The following is a 26,281-nucleotide window of genomic DNA, read 5'->3' on the forward strand; positions in this document are numbered from 1 at the left end:
TGTTTTGCAGAAATGTAAAATAATTGCACCAATTCTAATGTGAGTATGTATAAAATTTACTATGATAGCATAGTAAAGAAAAAATATTTATAACTAAAAGAATCATGATTTTAAAATAATTTTTAACCTCCTTCATCAGATCTCCTACATTCTATATTATTATACTTGAACATTCATATACATGTCTACATAATATATAGTTGAGACTCATATGAAAGAGCACCTTTAATAAATTTAATATACGTACACGTTTTATATACATAGATACTTTAAGTGTTAGTGATTAAAATTACCCTGCTCTTAACTCTAATAATAATTCTAGTTTATTATAAGATATGTACTTGATTTCAGTGCAAGAATAACATGGTAGTACAAGGAATTTATATGATAAGTAATTAGAGTAAATTTTTGTATTATCGCTAAGAAAATAATGTACTAAATTTTAATCTCATGACAAATATCACATAGTCGCTAGGATTTATCAACAAATTTTAATATTTGTCTTTGAGTTATTGAAAAGAAAAAAAACTCAGTTAAAAATAATGGAGAACTTTCACCAAGTTTGAAAAACTGAATCAAATAAACCGGGAACAGATTTTTCTAAATTAGTCCGTCTTTAAAATTTTAAAATAAAAAGAGATTCTGTATGAAGAATAACTTGTAAACAAAATAAATATCTATTGTTATTCGCTATTTACTGTAAAGGAAAGGTAATTTCGAGTGTCAGAGACCCACTTTGTGTGATGATTTTAGAATGGGTCTGTTATCTACCGCAACAAAGCAAAACTACCTCAGTTAGATTTAATTTAAGATAATTGAAAATTGTAATATTCCGAAATATTGGAAATAATTTTTGATTTTGTGCTAAGGCTGTCTTACCTCATTGCCACAAATATATGTGTGTGTAAAGTAAATACATTTAAATTGGTCAATTTACTTGTCAAAATTATAAAATTGAAAAATATGGTACGAAAATAATGCCTCCATACGCTAAAACTTTTCAATTCTATAGAAATTGAGAGAAAACTTAATAAACAAAAAATATGAAATGGAGGAGGGATAGTGGAGGAATTTTAGTTTATTTCAATGAATGTGTCTCCAAAGTTGCTACTTATTTTGTATTGTTTGTTTTCAAGTACTTATAAAACGAAGAAAGCAAATATTACCTACATACTTATGTATATTTAAAAATTTTTCTATCTATCAAGTTAGATTTGAAATTTCTTCTGATTATTTTCAGTACATACTCAAAACACAATCCTGTCCCCTAAAATTAAATAAGAATAAAGATTATCAAATGTAAATATTGTCTAATAAAATAATATTTATGTAATCTTAACTAACTAGATTCTGGATTTAGTTCGTGTAAGAACATGAATGTAGCTAGTAAATTTCATATATATTATGTACATATTTACATTTTGAGTTTGTAAATATAATTTAAAATAATTTATAAAAGTGAATAATAAATCATGATACGTCCATAATTTCTATTTCAATAAACAACTACATTTCATACCGTAAAACGCAAAATTGTGTTGATATTTGACATAATGTGTACATACACATATAAATATAGAAACACAAAAAGGTTCACGTCTTTGTATAGATAAAAAGCTTTTGTCTTTATTATTATTGTCCCACCATTTCTCATCAACCATATTATAATGTTATTTCATATTAGGTAGTTTCTTTGTTCTACTATACGGTCTACATTAATTCAAATTATTTTCATATAAATTTGATGCCATATACGTATAAGAATAAATTATTTGTGCAGACTCACAACTAAATATGCATTCAGTTCAGATGAAAACTGTAATAAAATATATTTGTATATGTGTATAGTAGCTTGGAATACCAGTTGAAATTTTCTATTTCAATTATTTCATTTTTTTAATAAAGTAATGCCATGCCGATGGTTACAATTACCATCATTCTTATTGCAATTTATATTGCAATGCTTACAATTGTAATCAACAAATAAAATGGTAAACAGCGCAAACTATTTGTTGTGATATATGGCGGTATCAAATACAGAGAGCAAACGAATGAATAGAGGAATAAAAATAATGACGACGCGTTGACAACCAAAGCGACTTAACAATATTTAAGTATTGAAATGAAAACGATTTTGAAATAATTTAATTAAATTTTTAAAATATAATTTTCTACGTCTATTTCAAGCTTATAGTTTTTGAAATTATAAAAAGGTTTTCAATGGTTACAATGGTTAATACGTTAAGTATGCGTAAATAATGTTCAAAATAAAACAATGTAATATTATTTATATATAGTTAAAATCTTATTAGCAGTAATAGAAATCGCGACTGTGTAATTATAAATTCACTACAAATTCTTACAAACTAGGAGGGTTTTCACAAAATAACGAGGTGCTTCTATTGGTGTAAGACTTTGAATTTTTATTTTGTTAATTAAGAATAATTTTTTTCTTTCCTTTTTTTGACACAAATAAATTGCTGTAATATTATTATGATAGAGAGGAGTATAATCAACAAGTCACATGCCGCCTTTCCTTTCAACAAATAAGGACATTTTCGTTGACACAATCACGAAAAATTTCCGTGTTAGCCGATCGTGTTGTTGTAAATATTCCTGTATTTCAGTTTTTGAAAATACAAAATAATAACAATTAAAAAATTTTAAAATTCGAAATTAGGTAGATTAGAAAAATTTTGCAATTATATTAAACACCTATATTAGCGAAACCATAATCACGGACCATATTGTACATATAGTAAGGGTTCAAACCAAATCACAATTAATTTTTGAATTCTGATGAACAAAAATACGGAGTTCACAGAGTGTAGAACAGTGCAGAAAAACTGTTTTTTTAACGAGATATCGGATGGTGAAACACATATTTCCAACTAAACTTGAGATGCGGGGAATTCACAACCGTATAGTATTTCAAGTTCAATTAAAATGATTTGTTTGTAATCAAGGTGAAATTATTTGGAAACAAGCATTTATATGTGACACTAGTTTTGTGATGTAAAGAATTTATAAAATTTTGAAATCACGTCACAACAACAGTAATTTTACTACGACACAATTTTACATATCCCATATAATAATCGAGGGGCTATAATCAACGGAATTTCTTTAAATTCAATATTTGACATTTTTGTCAGCAACTCTAAATTATCTACCTTCGTAAAAAAATTAACTGCTACTAAGAAACAAATTTACATTGATTTTAATTTTTCTTAAACTTTCTTAAAATCAATAATAAAGTTTAATAAACTGATAGTTACAAATTTAGAAAAAAAGTCATTTAATATTTTAACCCATTAAATATTGTTAATATCAAGTGTGTTGAATAGCTGCCTATATATTGTTCTTAAAACATTTGTCTGAAAGGAATTCCTGAAATTCCAATATTATGATTTTAAGAGTAAACGAATACAATGCGTGTAACTCTGAAATGTTAACAAAAGTAGACAAAATTTTCATAATACAGAAAATTAACTTTCCTGTATTTGTTGACAAAATCTTTCTCACGTGCCTAAAATTTTCTCACAATATATCTTTCACTTACCATAATTTATCGTATCTTATACCGGTTACATATATCATTGGGCTTAGAAGCAAAATATTAAGTTATATTATATGTATAGAGCGGAATTAACATTTTATGAAAATAATATTGACTTAGTGGATTAATTTTTTTTTTAAAAATCATAAATCAAATCATTAAGTTCATTCAAGAAATGAATTTTTTACTTAAAATATATTATGTACAAAACTGAATTTATTATCGCATGCAATTAAAAATTATTTGATATTTTATAAAACAAAAATTACTGGTTCAATTTCCTTCCTTTCAATAATTTTCTTAATAATATTAATACCAAACATCATTTCTATAAAAAACATAATTAATTAATTATAAAATTTTATTTTGAAATTCGTCACGGCAAATAAATTTTTTTTCATATATTATGCGTTCATTCAAGTTTTACACCTTACGCCTAATAAGTTTTAATAAATTTCATTAGAGGAGTCCATAAGTATATTTTAGTATTTCGATTTAATAACCCAAAAATAATAGTAATTTTTCAAGTAATTTCATTATTACTTAATTTTATTTTATATGAGAATAATTTGCAATTAAATTATGACGATATTAACGAATTACTCGCAATATTTTCCAATCATACAAATTATTGCTGTTTAAATAATAAAAATTAAATTTATTTTAATAAATAAATTGTTTTTTCCGCGAATAATATTTAATATTTAAAGATAATATATATTATAGAAAATAAATTTTTGTTCAAAATATAAAAGAAAATGAAAACGATAATTAATAATTACATAAATATTATGAAGGTATGTCGTGTCGTTTCAATGTTGTAGGTCGCTATAAATAAAAATGTTTTAAAAAACAAAAACGTAAATTATTGTTTATTAAATAGAAAAAGATAGAAATTTAGTATATAGCGCCTCGGAAAATTCTAAAGTAAAAATAAAATTAAATTTTAATTATTTTGTTAAATAGAAAATGAAAATATTTTTAACCTTGAATCGTGAATGTTTATATTTTTCTATTTTTTTTTGTTTATTTTCATTTTGGCCAAGGGTCAAAATTTATTCATTCTTTGAACTAAAATCTTTATATACCGAATTAGAGAGATTCGAATATTTAGCATATGTATGTGATTTTCATGTGAATATAGATATAGGGCAAATGTAGAACTTGTAATATCTATAGAAAATTGAATAGAAAAAAAAATTTCGCCATAAATTTTTTCTATTTTTGAATTTTTATACTATCCACTTGTAATAGTATGTAAGAATAGCGCGCAGAAAACTATTTTTAAATTTTATTTTATTTTTTTTTCGAATAGCTGGTCTTATATCGATGATTTTTTGTTACATTCTAATTGCATAATATTAATATTTTTAATGAATACTAAAAATCTATAATAAATAAATAACATTTTGTTTTAAAACGTAAAAAATGATTTTAATTTTACAAATTTATACACGCGAATAGGGTTCTTGGTGTTATTCTTATTACACTTCAATAGCAAAAGTACTGGTTCATTGCACCATTGAATATATTTGTGGATCTACACCTACAAATCATGTAAATGTTTTGATCAAATTTTTTAGGTATTAAAGTAGCCAATTAATTAAAATTTCTATCGCCTTTTGAGTTGCTGATTTAATTTCAAGAATTTAGTAATTTTAACAAAGTTTCAAGACAAATGTGACATAATTTCCATAATAAATAAATTGATTTCTTGCCAAAAACGTGTATAATTAGTGGAAAATTTAAATACACCTATCACCCAACTTTATTCAAATCAAACCGATCCAATGAGTGTTTGAAATTCTTATAATAAAAAAAACCAAATAAAAACACTCTAAGTTTCTAAAGGGTGAATTATACCCTGCCCTTGACAATTGAAATATAAAATAGAGAGAGATAGTAGAGCCTCTCATAATTGTGCACATGACTGAGAAAATTCATGAATGTTCTAACTTTATTACTTTTCCGAATGTTTAAAATTTACTTTTGGAGTTGCATGGCAGGTTCCGCAACCAGTGCAGCTGTTCCATTAAAAATTTTAAAGCATATGAAAAATGTAATTGGATACACGTATGCAAATTGATATGCACAATTGAAAATTTTAAAATAATTTTTTGAATTGTACGGCAGCTACACGAAATCGTGGTCCAAACGGATCCAATCACAATAGGTACCCCATGGTTCAAGAACTTTTATGTCGTTGGCACAAAAGAAATAACTTGTGAAAGTTTGATGGTATATTTGCTTTATTCGTTTTTGAGTTATCGGGCGGACGGACGGACGGACAGACATATTTAAATCAACGCGGAATATATGTCCACACCGCAGGAAGCTCCTTCAACTACTTACAAACTCCGTATCAAAGTTAATATACCCTTCACGAAGGTGCTGTTATCATTGTATATGTGTTGTGCTTTTAAAACTATATTTTATTTATTTGTAGTTTCTTAGGGGTGAGCTTTATATTTCATTGAATACAACTTTAGTCTTACATTTAGTAGGGAAATGGAATATTCTAAATGCACAAAATTGTAAAATACACGAGCCTGTACAAAACGCTTTAAACGTATAACACTCCGAAGTACATCAGCTTACAAAATATAGTATTTAGGATCAATAGTATAATACCAACAATAGCAGATTACGTCTTGCTACTTTAAAACAGAGAATTTCAATAGAAGACCGCGTTTCCTTTACAAGTTACTCCAAAATGAGTACGCAAAGTGTCAGTATGATTTATTGTATGTATGTAGAGATCAGTTTGACACCTAAGTTTTTTAATATCTTCTCCTCTTCATTGTTTTATCTAAGATAACACATTTTATATGCATAGAATTATGCAAACAGTTTGCGTTTACTTAAATCTAATTACATTTTTGATGTTTACTTTAGATTGCTATTTATTTATACGGTTACCAAAATAATTTTATTTTCAAAAGATTTTAGTTTATTATGTGCTTATATAACACGACCCCAAAAAAAATGTAGGTAAAACTTTATCAAATATTAACTACCACAAGCTTAATGTAGATTGTTTCAGTGAATTTACTTATTATTTTAATCATTTTATTAATTTATAATATTTAAATTATAATAAGACTTAATAAGATATCATTCTGGTAGAATTGAATTTTTAAAATTGAATGAATTTTATGTAATATTTGAAACCAAGTGGGTTATATGAAAGATACTTTATCTAAGTGATTTAATTTGCTTTCAAAATGCATTAGAAATTGTTATAATAAATATATTCGACTTTTCATTAATCGACCGTATGTGTGCTTCATCAGAGTTTAAGAATTATAATCAGATTACTAAATTCAAATGGCTTCGCAAAAATTCTAGTTTAACAAAATATCGAAATTCCCAATAATTACCTTTAATTAAGTAAAACAAAATATTGACCTTAAGATAAAACTACAATAAAAAATAATCAGTGGTGCATTATTAAAAAATTATTAATACAATTAATCCTAACAAATAATATTAGAACAAAAAATTAATGCATTAAGAAATTTTTATCCAATATTTCTGCTCACAATTAGCAAAGGTAATTGTATTTTGTACACAAACATAAAATTACTTACTTCTAATACAATAAATTGTTAAAAGTTTAAAATTTCAATTCGCCAATAACGAGATCACAGCTAATAAAAGTAATTTTCAACCGTTTCCAATAAGTATTCAACACCAGTTTTAACATCAGAATTAAAGAAACATCAAATTAAGACTGACTACAGTTGCTTTGGATCCCAATTTTAATTGAATCATGTTAAACACATATTCATGTTCTCAAATTATTCTAATAAAATTTTTTATTAGAATTAAAAATATTAAATAATTTTTGTTCTAAAAAGAATCGTACCGTACTACTTTTAACTACTGGCACTCATATGACAATAAAAACGTTAATTATTTCAAAATACAAAAATTTAATTAAATTTTACGTTTTTTTTTTTTGTTTTATAAAACACAATACAGAAAAAAAATAACATTTCTTTTATTTTTTTTGCAAAAATTTTAAATTTCTTTTATAGCTAATAATTAACTAAATAAATAATTAATTTAAAAGTATTAAGTTTACAGTAAAACCCCATTATTTCAGAAACAAAATTTATTAACTCGTTTCATAAAATTGTTGTTCTGTCATTAAAATATTATAAAAATGACAATAAATGTTTTAAATATTAATGATATTTAAATAAAATTATTGAAACACAATCTGTAAGATTTAAAACTATACCGACAAAGGGACGACCAGACCGTAAAAATAAGAATATTACTAATAAAAGGAAACAACTGACAATAAAAAAGGAGAAAAAATAAAAACAAACAAGGGAAAAACAATACAACAAATTTAATTTACTTAAAAGTCTAGACCTAGATTTAAGAGTAGTGAATACAATTCAGATCAATAGGATGAACTACCACAGAATTAAAATTAACACAACACAACATTCTAACTATTGTATATATATAAGTTAGGAAATCAATAGTGAATACTCATAATGTGCCCAGCACCAACTATATTGCCTTCTACTGTATTTTTTTTTTTTGTATAACAATAAAACGATTCAATTGATATGATTAAACAAATCATCTTTTAAATAAATATAAAAGTTAATAAAAACCTGTTATAAATTATTTATCTTCTTTGAGACTGACTCGTATATGATAATGAATTCTAGGAATGTTACAAAGCTATTAACTGCTATAAATTTTTTAACCTTCTTCTTATTATTATTTTTTTTCCGTCTTCTGCTATATTTTTTTATTTTCTTTATATTTTATTGAAAGTTTTGAATTGCATTGACAAAATTTTTTTTTTATTTATTTTATTTTATTTTTCGGGTTTTTGTTTATTAACACTAATTTATTATCCAAAAAATAAGTAATTAAAAACTCAGTCAGTTAAATTTATAAATTCGACTTAATAAGTCACAATATTTTCCATATAATTAAACAAAATTTAAATACTTAAAGAGTTTTCTTATAAAACACTCTCACAACATAAACCACATTATTAACAAAATCACAATTAATATCATTGGAATTTTATTCATATTTTATAAGCACAATGAATATAAGATGTTTAAATTTAATGACAATAATAATAATTGTTATCGAAGTAATAAGAACTGAAGTAAGTGCAGTAAATATAAATAATCCAGAATTAATATTAATTAATAATGGCATTGATAACAAAAATAATAGTAATTTAATATTTGGTGATAGTGTTGGCAATAAATTTTATAAATATATAAAAAAATATTATTATAAATATAAAAATTTAATAATTGATGACATTGATAATAGAATAATGTGTTTAAATCATATTCAAAAAATTGAAGAAAGTATTCGTAACAAGGAATTATGGGCTATGGAAGGTAAATAATAACTGATATGGATTTAATAATTTAATTATATTCAGTTGGTAAGCTTAAACTTGCATTATATGTACTTAAAATATAAAATTTGAAAAATATTAAAAATTGATTTGCAACAAGCAAAAATTTATTTCATTCTTAAGTCATAAATTTCTAAATTTATTTTTTGATTTGTTAAAATGAGACCGATATAGAAAATTCGCACTCAAGAAACAGGCCGATTTAAAAGAACTTTTGTAATTTTCTTTAATATTTTCCTATTTTCTTAACTTAAATTCTTTATTAACTATTTCAATCAAGATAAAATGAAAAATTTTAGCTTTTTAAAAAAATAAAATTTCTTAATGGCTCAATAAAGTTATTTACAGTGTTGGGAAACAATGGACTTTCTCTATGTTATAGGTTATAATAACATTACAAAATTATTAATTTTATTACAAATTTCGGATTTTTGTAAAAAAATCTTTATATCGTATTTTTTAAATTGTTTTTGATTCATCCCACTTATGAAATCATATTTTAAAATCTACATTTAATAATATACTAAAATTAATGAGAATTTGTAAAATAAACAATAATCAAAAAATAAATTTCAATATGCATTAAATTTCGCATTGAATTCGTAAGATACTTTATCAAAAAAAAAAAATTATTACGTTTCCCACGGTAATGATATTTTTTTTTACTTAAATCTAAATCTTTAATAAATTAAAATTTATACTATTGGCCTCAGTATTTTACTTTCTTGTACATTAATTAAATTATTAATTTATTATACAAATATTTAAATAGTACTTTAAATATCTTAAGAAAGTACACGTATATTATGAAATTTATCTTAATCAAATTTATCAGTACTTATATTTTCGTTTTTAAGCATGATTTTCAGGTAAATGGATTTAAAAGTTATTGAGAATTCAATTCCATTTTGATTTTCAGATTAAATTCATTCAATATTTTCAAATTTAGATAAATTTAATTTCTAGCAAGTTAGTTTCTCATTTTTCAACCCTGCCTTGCGGAAAATATTATGAGAAGTACATTGTTTAGATTAGAAAAATCTGTCTCTGAATTAAAAGCCGCAACTCAAGTCAAGTATTAAAGTACAAATCCTCCTAATACAAATATTTCATATTTCATTAATTTTGTTGCTTTTATCATGCATCCTGAAGAGTTTTTACTTATCAGATTCTTAAAAATAGTATTTTTCATCAACACAATCTAAAATTAAAACAAAAATATTTAAATAATGTGACGTATGGCATAACATAAAAATTAATATTTACGAACATCATATTGAAAATATTTTTTTAAACTCCCAAATCATTGTCATTTTATTTCAGTTATTGATTCATGGGGTACATTTCAAACACCCGGTATATTATATGGACATTTATTTGAAATAGGAAATTATGAAGAATGTTTAAATATTTCAATACAAATTGCTAATAATAAAAATTTCGAAGTAATTGAAGGAAAATATTGTCAAGCAGAGATTCCATTGGAAAATTTACAAGAATTAATAGATTTTAAATCAGATTTTATAGATCCATTACCAAAATATCATTTAATTCCAGCATCATCAGGTATATAAATTCATTAAATCAAAGATAAAAAATTCTTATATTTTTCTACATAATTCTAAAGCATTATTTTTTAGGAATTTCTTTTGGAATTTGTATACCAAATAGCTGTTCTCCAGATTATCTTAATTCTATATTAAAAGAATTTTTAAATAATTTAGTAGGAAGTAAAATTAATGATGAAACAAATGTAATTTTAGCAAATAGTTGTAAAGGAAATGAGAAGATAATATTTCGGCCAATAGATTATGTCGCCATGTAAGAAATCTCTAATTAAAGTTAAATAGTAATTCTGAGTTCTTCATTATTATTTTTAATGAAGGAGCATTTTAGGATTAATAGCATTTTTGGTAATAGTTTCAACCGTATACGATTTAAGTTTTGATTCAATGAAAAAAGGAAATGGATATTCTAAAATTTTAACAGCATTTTCAATTAAAAAGAATGGGAAACATTTGTTTAAAATCCAAAGTAATCATGACGATCATTCAAATCATATTCATATTGAATGTATTCATGGTATACGAGTTTTAACAATTATTTGGATTGTATTCCTGCACGAGTACACATTTTCGTATGGATTGAATTTTATTAATCGAATCGATTATGTAAACGTAAGTATATATAAACAATAAGAGCCTCTCTATTTCTTTGCAATGAAGTTTGAGAAGAGTTCTATTTTCTATGTCGAATCCTCATTTATGGATGCACTTTTATCCTCATTTATGGAATCCTCAATTATGGATTATGGATTATTTTTTTCTGTATAGTGGTCCCGAACACTCTATTCAATGGTTATACAATTTGGAAATATTTCAGTTGATACATTTTTTGTAATAAGTGGATGTCTATTAACTTTAAGTGCTTTTAAAGAAATGAATTTCAGGTCCCAATTCTAACTTTAATTACTAAAGTAAAATATTTATTTATCCAAATTTCAGAAATGGAAAACTTAATGTTCCATTAATGTATTTACATCGTTATATCAGATTAACACCATTAGTTGCAATTTTAGTTTTAATTATGGTCAGTTTATATCGTTATTTTGGTGATGGACCATATTGGAATCCAAATCATATAATTGATTTATGTGAAAGAAATTGGTGGTCAACATTACTTTATATACATAATTATGTTCATCCTGGTCAAATGGTAATATTACATTATATAATAACAATTAATTATGCAGTTTTAATAGCTGTTCTTGTTATTTTTAGTGCTTAGGACATTCATGGTATTTAGCTGTTGATACACAATTATATTTTATATCACCATTATTTTTAATAATTTTATGGAAATATAAAGAATATGGTATGATACCAATTATATTGGCAATTGTAATATCTGCTGGATATATTTTTGAGGAAACAATGCATTTTAATTTTCATATGAATCCATTAGAAGTGTAAGTATTTATTTATTGCAATCATAGTGAGTAGGTATATATTGCATTCGATTAGTTTTATATTGCCTCTAAACTATTGTGTAAATTTCCTTTCTTTTTAGGGTAATTATTTGATATTTTCACATATACGTGTCTTGATTTTTGATATTTCGTGCATAATTCGTTACAGTTCTTAACGTAAATTTGACTCAGTTCTGCTTCCATTTCACCAAACCAGCATCTGAACAGAACTTTCAAATTACTGAACTATAATTAGAGATATGCTGTTGAACGTCCGGAACGTATTGAATAACTAAGTTTTACATCTTAAATCTGTAATTTACTGTCGATATTATGCAATTTGATGCTTTTAAATTACTATTTTCTCTGCATTTGTTCATGCACCACATGTACAAATTTCTTGCAAATTTGCATTGCAATTTTAAAAAGCACAATCAATCATAATTGAAAATGTATTCGTGTCCACCAATATTCACTGAAAACTATATTTTCCAAAAGTAGAAGAAAATAATTAATCAATTCAAATGAAAACCATTAATATTTTTATATTTTTCTTTAATATTAAAAACTAAAAGATCACCTTTGCAGCTCGAAAATGGTAGAATTTGTAAAACTACAAATTCAATGTAACCTATTTGATCATTATGTAGGTACTGAAGAACAGAATTAAGAAGTTCTTCTATATTCTATGTATCTTCAGTAGATACAATTTAATTTAAATACATGTATAGCATTAAAAAACAAAAATTATTTCAAAATTTAATAAAAAACTTGTTCATATTTTTATACAATAACAGGAATGAAAACGATTTTAGAAAACAAGAACTAATTTATTATTCAACACATTCGAGAATATCACCATTTATGGTTGGCATTATACTTGGCTATTACATTTATAAATATTGTAATGAAAAAATTAAATTATATAAACCAATTGTTATAATGGGCTGGTTTTTATCTATATTAATTATAATTGCTATTGTATTTGGACCTTATCATCGTACATTATATCAGCCGAATTCTGAAACAACGGTTATTGAAGTTGCACTCTATGAATCATTATCAAGATTATTTTGGTCTATAGCAGTATCTTGGATAATATTTGCATGTCATAAAGGATATGGTGGAATTATAAATAAAATTTTATCATTTGGAATTTGGCAACCATTAGGACGTTTAACATTTAGTATTTATTTAAATCATTTACTTATTCAAATGATTTTAACTGGAAATTCAAAAACTGATTCAAATTTTTCTAATTTAGATATTGTAAGTACCAACCTATACTACCTACATATAATAAATTATAATTTATATTATTTTATAGATTTTAAGATTTTGGAGCAGTTATTCAATAACATTATTAATATCTATTTGGACAGTATTAGCTTTTGAAAAGCCATTTCAAGAAATAGAAAAAATTCTTTTTGGTAAATATTTTAATAAATAGTCATTTTTAATCATAATGTTTAGCTAAATCCAATTAAAAATTGTATAGTAGTTAGTAAGTAATTAATGTAAATAAAATAAGAATAAAGAAAACTGACCTTAATTGAAATTTTAATGAAGCCATCGAGTCTGCTGAGTGCTTATGCTACATAATGTGTACGTATGTATGTACTTGCCAAAGATGTATATGTTTCTAGGTATGATTATAGATTTTCCAAATCTTCAGTATTACCCCCGGAGAAGGCATGATTATCCAGCTCATACGCATATTGTACACATGCATATGTACACACATATGTAAATAGGCAAGTACTAATATATAAATCCTGGTACCCAATTTCTTCAAATTCTTTATTTCCATACCGTTATCTTAGTACCTGTAATTACGTTTGTATGTAATATAAATTACTGTAATTCATGAAATATCTGAATTATTTTTACATTACCTCTCGCATTTACCCGCTTCAAAATGAATTGTTTTTATCCAAACTAAAAAAAAGCCTTAGAAACACAATAAATCATCTTTGAATTTATTTATTCATGAATAGTAATATGGGAATAAAAATACTCTAACAATTAAATCTATTTATAATATTAATAAAATATTTTTATAAATTATAAACCTTAAATCACTTTTTCATTTAAAGAATTTTAAATCTTTGACTGTCGAGTCAAAAACCAGGTGGCGCATGCATAGTCTGATTGATTTATAATTTAGTTAAAATTATTGACAATACTTTACGTAAACTTTCACGTTGCGTGAACTTAATAGGTTTTTGTACGTACGCTTACATTCTTAACAAGGCTGCAATAGCTCTAAAGACAACAGTTTCAATGTACACCAATATTTTGCATTAGCTGTCATTTTCTGTGTTTGAGTAAAAACTTTAATTTTAAATAGTTAATCACAAAATCAAAGTAATATAAATTGTTTTAATTGTGACAGGAAAAACTGTTCTGCTGGTTTGTAGGCTTTTGTAAATTAACAACAAAGAATACGGAAAACTTCGTGTTTTTTTGTTTAATTGTATAATATTTTAAATGTTTTTAAGTTTCTAATTTGTTAATTCAAGGGTGTACAAAGGAGATGAATAGGAAGTAACAACGTCGTGGAATTTTCTTTTTTGGAAAGTGAATATCGTAATATTTATCCAGAGTATTAAAAATCTTAATAGCAATTGATAATCTTACGTATTTAAGATTTTGAAAAGCGTTTCATATAATAATAGTTTTGACAACCTCACATAGCCTTTCCTAAACGGAACGCTTATGGTTGTAGCGAATTTAATATAGTTCTACCTTTAGAAAACGCAATATTATCCGCTTAACTTTTGATAAGTTTTAAAAAATTCAAAATTTAATTTTACTTGTAATATTAATTACTCGAAAGTAATTTTAATTATTATTAATTTTAAAAATAGTTTGTAGTTGTAAAATAAATGGAAAATTTATCTGAACTTAATGAGAAAACGTCCAATAATATCGGATATATATTTAGTGAAAAGCTTTTAGATATATCTAGCAAAAATCCAATAATTAAAGGGCGGGTAAAGTTGTTTGCTAAAGCGTATTTAAAAATTATTAATAGAAAAATTGAAATTTCAGTCCAAAATTGTCCACAGTTTAATTAAATCTTATAATTTATTGGAAAATATTGATATTGTAAAGTCAAAGCCATCATCATATGCAGAGTTAAGAAAATTTCATTCGGAAGATTATTGTAATGTACTTAAGGAATTTCCAAGCGAAAATAATAGAGACAATTACAGTGATGAAAATACAGAAAATGAAAGTGAGGCTGAAATAACTGCTGAAGATTGTTTATCTGAATATGGTTTAGGATTTGATTGTCCAATATGGTTTGGCTTGTATGATTATTGTAAAGAAATTGCCGGTTCAACTATATCGGCATGCGAAGAAATTGTAAATGGTAGAAAAATTGTAATCAATTGGTTTGGTGGTTGGCATCATGCACAAAGAAGTCAAGCTGCGGGATATTGTTATGTCAATGATGTTGTATTAGGCATTTTGAAGCTTAGGGAATATTTTAATAAAATTTTATATATTGATTTCGATATACATCATGGTGATGCTGTAGCTAATGCATTTGAAAGTACAAAAAAAGTTGTGTGCTTGTCGTTTCATCAGTATGAACCTGGGTTTTATCCAGGATCTGGAAATGTTGAGGAAATTGGATTTGGTACCGCTAAAGGTTACACTATTAATTTTCCATATAAATCTGGTTTGCAAGGTGATTTGTTCACTGAATATTCTGTAAAGCAAGTAATTTCTTATACCTCATACTTGTTACAATAAAATAATATATTTTATAATCTCATTGCAGATTAATTCGAAATGTTGTCGAAAAATTTAAACCAAATGTTATTGTAGTACAATGTGGTGCTGATTCAATAACAGGAGATCCTTTAGGAAATTCAAATTTGAAACCTAAAGACATAACAGATTGTATTAAATGTATTTTAAACGAAAAATTACCAACATTATTTCTTGGAGGTGGTGGTTACCATTTTGCAAATACAAGTCGTTATTGGACCTATTTAACATCATTAATAAAAAATGTTGATTTGCCAGAAGATATTCCAGGTGAAGATGAATATTTTCTGAAATATTCACCTGGTTATGAGTTATCTATTCAACCCAGAAATATTAAAGACTTAAATACTAGAAAATATTTTGATGAAATAATGAGCAAAATTAAGGGTATGAATTTTACTTAAAAATTAACAAGTAAAAAAAACAAATACAATGCCTTTTTTTATTTTAGAGCAATTGAATCTGATTGAATAACTTGACTCTTCAATAAATCATTCAAATGAAAAAAAAAATGGCTTCATAAAAGATAGGTAGGTAAAAAGTTTTTATTTAAGTTTTAAAATCTTCACTAATTATTACAAATAAAATGTATACATGATTCTATCACAATTAAATTTACCTACAAATAAATGCTTATTATATGATACACGTTATATGGATGTCAGTGGAATGAAATCTAAATTGGAACTTTATTGTATTAAAAAATTTATTTTTCATAAATCTTCTTTTTGTTTAATCTTCGGTGAATTATCGTCGATTTTACCTTTATCGCCTTTGGTATCTAAAACTTCTTTTAAACATTTCTTTTCATCTGGTTTTAAAACACGTTGTTCACACAAATAATCAATTAATTGAGTGTCTTGATGTTTATAATACCAATCTTCAATTGTTTCTTCGTGATCTTCTAAAAGTACTTCACATTGTCTTCTTAATTCGGCAACTTCAACTGGTGGTTTATCCCATAATTCATATGGAATTCCAAGTTCAACTTTAACACCTTTATCAACAAGACCATGTAGAGCTTTGAATGTTTGTGGCATACCTTTTGCAAATCTTGTACTATCACCTCTTTCTTTATGCAAGTTATATTCTAATATTCTTTCACATATATTATCAAGAGATTCTATTAATCTTAATTCACTTGTTCTATATTCAGTTCTTTTCTTTGGTTTTACATCATCCAATGAATATCTGAACAAAATATTAAAGCATAGTTTCCAGCCAACTTATAATTTTTGTGTTAAATATAAAGGATAATGCTTACCCTATTTCTAGAACATCACTTGATTTTCCAGTTTCTGCTAATCTATCCTGTAATTCAATAGCAAGTATTTTACATACTTCACAACGATTTGGATAAATAACACCTTGTTTTTCCTCTGGATTTGATTCAGTTAAAACAATTGTAGAAAAATATAGAAGTAAAAAGATTTTTAATAGCATTATGTGGCTTTTTCCTCTTGATTCTTCAATTTCGTCGGCACATAGATTTTTGGCTATTTTTTGTTTATCTAATGTCAGTAGTTGTTGACAAATTAAAAAAGAAAGTATGGCGAATACTTTTATGGTTTTTTGTATAATTTGTTTATAAACAATGTTGCTAGTTTTTGTAGAATTATTTATGATTTTGATTTTGGGTACTAGAGGCGCATTTGTGGCTATAAGGATTATTTTTGGAAGTTGTCAAAAATAAAAATGAAATTTGACAGCAAATTGAGCAACTAAATTTTAAATCACAATTGTCACTTTTATTATTTGAAATTTTTCAAAATTTGTTTTTTGCTTATTAAAATTTTCATTTAAATTTGAACTCATAAAGAAAGATTTCATTCGCATAAATGATTTCTAAATTTTTCTTTTATAATTATGTAAGGTATGAAGATAAGAGTGATAGTATGTACATAATAAGTATTTACGTATTTTAATTGTGTGTATACTTTTTAGGTTTTATATAAAACGGTAGAGAAGCTGGTACATAATTGGAAACTCCAAGGCAATAATCTTTTTAATTTTATTGGTTAAATGTGAAATTTGTAAACCTTGAGCAAAGTAATTTTTAATATTATTAAATCACTTGTAATTCGGGAACAACTTTTGGTTTAAATTACTTGGATTTAGTATCATTTAAGAATTTAAGATGCAACAAACATACTGAAATACATATACATATATGTATAAATATAAACATACATTATGGCTCTTCACTGATTAGTGCCAAAGGTGGTGTATCGTCTTTATTTTATGAAACATAAGAAGAGAACATTAGCATATATGATTCAGCACTTTTACAAAATACTATTGTGATAACTTTATACCATTCATAATAATAGCATAGGAGTTATGTTCCAAATTTCTTGAGACGTGTTCTTGAGACGGGAGGACCTTTATATTTTACAGTGTTATACAGTTTCGCTCCATATGGTTTCATATGTTAAAGAAAATTTGATACATTTTCTAATTATTTCTTTTTCATTTAAGGAATTATTGAAACCTATATTAGGAGAATTTTGTTGAGTGCAATTTTTTGAAATGAGCCAAAATCATCATTAGCTTTTTCTGCTTATACAACAGCTGCATTTGTACATTGAATAGCAATCCATCCCTTACAATTATTATAAAATAACAAAGCCATAGAATTTTTCTAAATAATTTTTTTTTTATTTTATTTTTAAATATAGATTAAAAATTTAAGATTTAAATTTTTTTTTTTTTTTTTAATATTATTAAATAGAAATGAAAATTCGTTAATAATTTTGAAAATATTTTTTTTTGTTTTGGGTTTCTATTACATTTTATATACTTAACGCTATAGAAATTTTACATAAATATTTGAATTCTTAAATTATTTAAGTATATGCGTTTAATATACAATTATTATGATAAAAATTATTTTATTTATTTAATTAAATTAAAAATTTCGTTGGAAATTCATTACTTATGTATTTATATTTAAATAACTTTGGTTCTTAAAATAAATTCATTAAAAAGTTACTTATTGGCTATATTAAAAGATTTAAAAAAAAAAATAAAATAAATTTTTTATAATTTTAATATTTTAAATTGATATTTTTAGAATGATGTTTTTTTGCATTTTTATTAAAATATAAATAAAATAATTATGAAAATTATTAATTATTGCACAATAAATAAATTAATATTTTTTTTTTAAATTCTATATATGTATAATTAGAAAGATTTTTTATTAATAATTTTATTATAAAGAAATACAAGAAATACAATTATTTACAATAAATCTTATAGTAATAATTAATAATTTTAAAATATAAATTGTATATCGTTGTTTCAATATAAATTCGATATTAATTATTTTATTATAATTAATTTTATATAATATGAAAATTGGTAATTTAATTCTATTTAATATTTATTTTAAAAGATTTTGATTTTATTAAAAAAAGTAATCAAATATTATACAACAACACAGGATGTTTAAAAAAAGTTAAGATTATTGTAGCGATATCAATAATAATAGGAAATTTAGATAGCAGTTGTTAAGATTTTTTAATTAAAAAAATTCTGATGAAATTAAGTTATAATTAAATTGTAATTAAAATATAGAAAATTTAGAATTCATTCAATTTAATAAAAGTTAAGTTTGAATTTAAAATTTAAATCTTTTCGACTCATGAGATTTTATTCTACATACATAAATTAAAATTTAATTTATGCTTTAATTTTAAATTTTTTTTGTTATTGTTAAGCTTTATTTCAACATAAGGTGTAGTCAACATTTAAATGAGAACTTTGTATCTTTTATAAGAATTATATTTGATTTAGGGCAAAATTTCTTTGCACTAATATCATTTGAGTCTGACATAGAGCAGTAAATCGAAAGAATTTTTCATATTTTATTGAGAAGAATAAATTCGCCTGGAAGTGTACTCATTATAAAGCCTAAATACTTGAGATTGTCTAATTTAAAACAATTTTGGGAATATCGAAAGTCAAATTCAACCTGATAAATTAATTATATTTCGCTTATGGAGAGTATTGTAAATGGGTATTTTAATTAATATAATTAGAAATATTTAATTAAATTTTTGACCCACGGTTTAAATTGAAATTTTCTATCGAGTTTTGATTTAATAATCTAATTCAAATTAGGTTTTTAGAGATTGCAATGATTTTATGAAAAATGATTTTTATGCTAAATAAAACAATTTTTTATATTTTTGTAATATGAAATGGTCGAATTGCAAAGAAAAAAATAAAATATAATTTTTAATAACTAAGAGATTTAAATAAAAATTTTTATTTACTATAATAATTATATAATGTAATTATTTAATTTATAATTAATTTTTCGAAATAATTTAAAAATTTTTTTTTAAAATAAAAATTCGTTCTTTTCTTTTTTCTTAATTTTCTTAATATCAAATTTCATTTATTTGACAATTTGGTTCTGTTTTAATTTTTTTATATAAATAATGTTGTGGATCATTTTCAATATTTAATTCATTTGTATTATCTTGCCTTAAATCTTGTATATTTAATCGATTATTATTATTATTATTATTATTGTTAATATTATTATTATTACTATTATTATTATTTGTATTAATTTGAGATTGTTCTTGAGATTGTTGCTGTTGCTGATTATCTAAATTTGATGATGATTCAATAGTTCCACTATTTGAAGTTGATGTTCCCGATAATAAATTTGTTGTTTGTTGTGATGATAAATTTCTATCGCGATATTTATTATTTATATTCATGTTATTATTATTATTACTATTTAAATTAGATTTAAATGGGCTATCACAATTAATATTATTTTGCATTGATGGTGTACTACTTTGTAGATTTTGTAATGTTCTTACTTGTTGTAATAATAAGCCACTATTTAATAATCTAGCTTGATGTTCTTGAGCTTTAGCACGAAGACAAGCAATTGAATTGTTTCTACAAAAAAAAAAAACAAAAGTTATTATTTAATAAATATATTTAATAAATTAGAAATTGAATTAAAATTTAATTTAAAGTAAATTTAATGGAAAAAAGAATAATAATAAAGAATTTTTATGAGAAAATTTTAAATAAATTTTTTTATTATTATTTCTTTTGGCCATTAAAATAAAATACTGCTAATTACTAAAAGTTATTATTTTTAAATTAAATTACAGATTTGGAAAATAATTCTAATATAATTTTACATAACTACAAAACAAAGAGCTGGTAAGTTTTATGTCAAAATTTAAAAATAAAATAAAATTATTGTTGATTAACTTTTTCGAAATTAGCATGCTTATTTAAGAATACAAAAAATTAATAATTTTAGTGTACTAATTATTAAATTAACTAAATTAAGAATCACATTAAAATTTTTATATTAGTCAAGTTAAATGAATTTAAGATTAAAGATTGTACGGCCTGCCGTTATAAAGTGTATCGGTTTCTCAGCCCGCTAATTGTGAAAACAAATAAATTCAAAAAATTTAAGGGCTTTGAACCATTATTGTTAATATTTAATTTTAAAGAATAGTGCATATTATAAAATATAGTCTAATATTTGAGTAACTATTCAAATGAGACGGGCCATTAGAGTCACTCTTTTGATGATAATTTGTGAACTCTTTTTGTGAATTAGAGTTTTGATGACAAATTTAAAAATTATAAACTATAATTATAAAAATTAATTTTTTGGTCACAAGATTTCTTCGTTCACGGCCAAATTATATACGAGAAAATAATCTGTTTCTTAAATATTTTTGAAATTCCAAACTTAATAATAAACTAAGATTTTGTATAAGTCTATATGTAAATGTAATGTGCTATAAAAATTTTCCAAAAATTAAATAATTACAAATCTATTTTTAACAAAACACAAAAAAAAAAATTAGAATTAAAAAAAAAAACGAAAACAAAATAAAATGAAATTCACCGTATATAAGACATTGGATCACAATTGTTGTTGTAGTTGTAAACCCACCTAAAGGTTTCTGGGTCTTGTTCATAATTTGTTGTATTATTATTACCATTCGGGCTACTATTATTATTATTACTATTACCAGAATTATTATTAATATTATTTGTGCCACTATTACCACCACCATTACCACCACCACCACCACTACAATTATTACCACTTATATTAAGAGAATTTTGTTGAATATGTTGACTTAAATTAGCAGCATGTAATGCTTGTAAATGATTTATTGAATTATTATCATTTATATTAATATCTTTGAGGCTATCTCTTTCAGCTGACATTAACATTGCAGCGGAATGTAATGCAACAGCATTATTTGCATGTAAATTCAATTGTCCATTTTGATGTAAATGCATATTTGATAAAATTTGTGCTTGTGTTGGTGGACTTATACTTCCTATGCTATTTAAATTTTGACTTGTCGGTGATGCTGATGATATTGTTGTTGATGGTGTTGAACCAGAATATGATTGTGGTGGCGGTGGTGGTGATGAAACAACATTTAATGATTCCGTTGATGATGTTTTACGATGATCTTCACTTGATTTTGATAATGAATCATCATGATCACTTCCACCACTATCATCATTTTTTAATGTTTCAGCTGCTTCTAATGATTTACGATGCATACCTACATATGTATATTATATTGTACAGATTAATAATTGATTTATTTATATTAAATTTTTAATAAAATTCTAATATAAATTAATAATAAATTTTAAATTGAAAAATAAAAAAAAATAAAAATTATTGGTTAATTTATAATTGAAAATAGAAAATTTAATGTTTGGTGTGAACACACTTTAAGGATTCTCTCAAGGATTATTAACTTGTGAGATACCAAGAATTATATACAACATTTTTGTTTCTAATCCATTGGGACAGCAGATAATAAAATATTTTAATTGGTTTTTATTCTCTTTTTGTTCATCTTATTTGGTTTTGCTAGTCAAATTCAAATTATAAAGGGGTGAACGCAATGCAATGCCTTTCCAATATTTTGTGGTAATTCTATTCAATTTCGATAACATTTTTACAATATTTATTTTCTTATAATTTTTTGAAGAGTTTTCCTATCCAATTTATATATGAAAGAATATGAAATAGAATTTTCAATATTAAAATTTTTGTTGAGAAGAAAAAATAAGGCAATAAAATTTTATTGTTAAGGTTATAAAAATGAAAAAACCTTTGCAAAATACAAAATATGAAAAAGGCCAACAATGGATAAATTATTAAATAGGTAATAATCAGATCTTTATAAATGGATGAATATTATACATAGAATACGCACAGGAGAATATCTAATTCTTATTTGTAAGAATTGAGTATAGGAAAAACAGTGAAATTAGAAAATTATATTAAGAAAATATTCAGCTGATAAGCAGAGTGGGACACATACAATGTTCGTATTAAAATTTTTGTTGAATATAGAACTAGTTTAAAGCAAGAACCGCACAAGCACAATGAGAACTTATCATCTTTCGTGACTTTTTGTGACGCATTAAATGTCATTATCTGCCATTAAATTTTTAATAAGTTTATTTAAGTAGTTAACGTCCGTTGTTACCTTTATTTTGGACGTTGTTATTGATTCTTGCAATGTGCGACAATAAAAAATAGTTGTACTCTGCAAATGAGAAATATTTATAGAATTATAACGATTAAAAAAAAAATTACAATGCACGCACAAATAAAAAATCAGAACGAAGTTGAAGTAAGAAGCAAATGAAAATAATCTATATTGCTTCTGCGAATTCCTGTTTTGACTTCGTTTCTTATAAATGATTTTTCGGAGTACCGAAATATTTCTCTTAATTGTTAAGCTCCTGCAGACAGCTCTAAGTTATTTCAAAAATAAATCCGCGAAACCAGCCCGAAGATTCAGCTTGATTGTCCGTCAAAATCACAGCATTACAAAATCATTTTAACTCGCATATAGTAATTTAAACTGAGCATACACCTTGAATGTTTTGTTAATGGATTTGTGACAAGTTTAAATGAAAATTTTTGGTACTTTACAAAAGTGCGATCCTGTCGTTAAAGAAGATATGAAAAACGAAAAAAAAAAACATTGAATTTGAATTGGTCATTATAAGAACCTTGTATAAAAATATCACGTGCGTGCCCAAAAGTTTTTGATTATAGGCTTGTTTTTTCTTATTCTTTGTTAATGGTTAATGGAATAAGTAATATTTTTCGAACATTTTCGGTGTATTTAGGTGATAAGAATATTTTTTTTTTTTTAAGTAAGATTATGCATTGAAATTGTAATACAGGGATAAATTGGAATTGAAAAGGCACACAAAATAATTTCATTTTCTAATTTTCTCATAGTAGATATTATTTTTTCGTTCCGAATTATTCGCAAGCTCACATACTTGTATAATTTTATTCATATTTATATAAATGAATGTGTACGTGTAGAGAGGCTCCTGATGTTATGTATTCGGTGATATAAAATTTTTTTGTTTAATGTTTAAACAGTTTCTGTTTATGGAACAAAAAAATTTTCTATATTCAATAATATTGCGACAAAAATTCTATTATAAAAATTATATGCGTGTGGCATACCGAGGGTATTGTTTGTTTTTTTGTGGAATAAAGGTCACGTTTGTTAATTCAAATAAAGAGAAAATTGAATATTAGTAAATGTCCTTTTTGTGTATTTTTTATTTTTCATTTTGTTTCTTTAATTTCAAATTGAAATTAATAATATAATTATGCAATTAATATGTAAGGAGTTTATTTTTTCTTAAAATTGAAGTGAAAATATCCTTGTATATGTAGGAATAGAATCTCGTAATAGAGGAGATTTCCTTTGAGGGGGTTTTATTATTACAATAGGTTTTTCGGGTTGGTTCTAAGTACAATATTTTCCGAGTAAAGCCCTCATTATAATCGGCGAAGCGAATGAATATTCGCCAAAAATGAATATGAATTTTTGGTATTATGATTAGAAAATTCGCCTAAATTTTAGACAAATGAACTGCCAAATCTTTCAAATAAAAATTCTGTGTGACAAGCTTGGCGAATGAAACCAAAAATTAAAATAATATACATAATCTAGGCGAGAAAGGGCAAAAATAGCTAATTTGAAAATTTAAGAATGATATCTGATATGGGTCTAAATCAATAAAATAAAAAATAATATTCTTGTAGCGAAATTGGATTTGGGAAATTGCCACAAAATTTTGCTAGGATTTTTATAATGTCAATATCTTATCGTTTGTAGTTAAAACATGCAATTGTAATAAGTTTAATTGGAATAGATGCTACTAAACTCTTAAATTGATTTTTTGTTCTGATTCGACCATAACATAGTTGTTAATTTAAAAAAAAAATAAGGAAACAGAGGAAGAGATAATCAGAATTAAAAGAATTTTATATGAGTTCTAACTTGCTTCTAGTAAATTAGATAAAAATTAAACAGAAATTATAAAGGGAGTCTTTCTCACTAATAATTGAGATGAAAATGGAACAGTCGCTTACGTTCAATAGAATTTTGTATGTACGAAATTTAAAAATTCAATTATCATTAATTTCTTAATTACAAACAAGGCCGTGCCTTATCTAAAATCAAGTGAGTACCTTAATATAAAATTTTGAAACTCTTTATAATTTTTCAAATCACTACAAAATCAAATTAAAATAAATATTTTTTTCTACATTTTTCTATAATATAAAAAAATAATATTATAATTTATTAATTTTTTTTGTCATTTACTTTTTGCCTCCATACCTAGTAGCCAAGGTGCAACCGAATCATTTTCTTTGGCTGACTTTAGTATGGTTTCCGGTAATGGTAATGAATGTCGTACCATTGCTCCATATAATCCATATTCTGCCATAATTGTACTTCTACCCCAACATTTTTCTGTTTTACGCCATTTTGCTCTTCGATTTTGGAACCAGACCTATGTAAATACAAAAATAAAAAAATATTAAATTATAATTTTTTTTTTGTCATACGAAAGAATTTATTTTTTATTCAGGACTGTTGATTAAAATAGTAAGATTTCGTTCATAATTTTATAATTTCCTTGAAATACTAATTTTTGGCTTTTCGAAGGGGATATTATTAATAAATTTGCGTAAAGTATACAATTTATATTTTGCAAATTTTAGTTATTGCGAATTATTTAATGTAGTTTGGAAGTTGAAGAAATTTCGCCTTTTTATACTGGCAAGCATGCAAAATGCTTTTAAGCAGAAATTTATTTTAATTTCAAAATTAGTAAATTTTTAAATGTGAAATCATAAAATGGTAATAAATTTAAACTTATTATGGAAAATATACGATATGAAAGAAATTATGCAAATTATTTAAGTTAAAATTGCATATACTAAATAATTTGGTATTGTACTTCCCAACTGTAGGGTCATTTTATAAAAACAAATTTTTATTTAAGAACATTTTTAATTAAAGTCGGATATTAAACAGTTACTTCAATAGAATAGGTTGAATTTGCATTTGCAGTTCTATCTTATATCATAAAGATGTGCAATGGCAGCTCGTTTTTGCATTTTGCTGCAAAAAGCATCCCCTTTTTGTTGGTAGAACTGTAAAAGATCTTCTGTCAAATTGATAGCATACAAAAATTTTTC

General features: G+C 24.3%; 4 protein-coding genes across 6 annotated transcripts in view; 2 read left to right on the top strand and 2 right to left on the bottom strand.

The window, feature by feature from the left end:
• Positions 1–8,882: 8,882 nt before the first annotated feature.
• On the top strand, positions 8,883–13,332 carry LOC129611445 (nose resistant to fluoxetine protein 6-like). Its single transcript, XM_055524624.1, has 10 exons — positions 8,883–8,949; positions 10,293–10,370; positions 10,416–10,535; positions 10,610–10,790; positions 10,855–11,146; positions 11,303–11,418; positions 11,474–11,684; positions 11,750–11,937; positions 12,735–13,206; positions 13,273–13,332. Exons 1-10 carry the CDS (start codon positions 8,883–8,885, stop codon positions 13,330–13,332), a joined length of 1,785 nt encoding a protein of 594 aa, XP_055380599.1.
• A 1,462-nt stretch (positions 13,333–14,794) lies between these two features.
• Positions 14,795–16,299, top strand: LOC129611397 (histone deacetylase 8-like). Its single transcript, XM_055524534.1, has 4 exons — positions 14,795–14,933; positions 14,992–15,665; positions 15,731–16,107; positions 16,172–16,299. Exons 1-4 carry the CDS (start codon positions 14,826–14,828, stop codon positions 16,192–16,194), a joined length of 1,182 nt encoding a protein of 393 aa, XP_055380509.1. The 5' UTR covers positions 14,795–14,825; the 3' UTR covers positions 16,195–16,299.
• On the bottom strand, positions 16,297–17,241 carry LOC129611396 (protein canopy 4). Its single transcript, XM_055524533.1, has 2 exons — positions 16,985–17,241; positions 16,297–16,911 (listed from the first exon to the last, which is right to left on the bottom strand). The coding sequence occupies exons 1-2, from the start codon at positions 17,161–17,163 to the stop codon at positions 16,434–16,436; spliced, it is 657 nt and encodes a 218-aa protein (XP_055380508.1). The 5' UTR covers positions 17,164–17,241; the 3' UTR covers positions 16,297–16,433.
• Positions 17,242–20,089: 2,848 nt separating this feature from the next.
• LOC129611395 (putative uncharacterized protein DDB_G0277255) overlaps positions 20,090–26,281 on the bottom strand; it is a 147,798-nt gene continuing 141,606 nt past the window's right edge. The window contains exons 4-6 of one of the 3 annotated variants that reach the window (XM_055524530.1): positions 25,416–25,590; positions 21,623–22,301; positions 20,090–20,643 (exon numbers count right to left, since the gene is read on the bottom strand). In XM_055524530.1, the coding sequence (XP_055380505.1) occupies positions 20,115–20,643; positions 21,623–22,301; positions 25,416–25,590 (1,383 nt within the window). In that variant the 3' untranslated portion in view covers positions 20,090–20,114. Of the gene's footprint in view, positions 20,644–21,622; positions 22,302–25,400; positions 25,591–26,281 lie in introns of all 3 variants that reach the window. The other 2 variants (XM_055524531.1, XM_055524529.1) reach the window with 2 other exon arrangements.

Source organism: Condylostylus longicornis, unplaced genomic scaffold (genome assembly GCF_029603195.1).
Source record: "Condylostylus longicornis isolate FDR11 unplaced genomic scaffold, ASM2960319v2 ptg000049l, whole genome shotgun sequence".
In the NCBI taxonomy this organism is placed as follows: Eukaryota; Metazoa; Arthropoda; class Insecta; order Diptera; family Dolichopodidae; genus Condylostylus; species Condylostylus longicornis.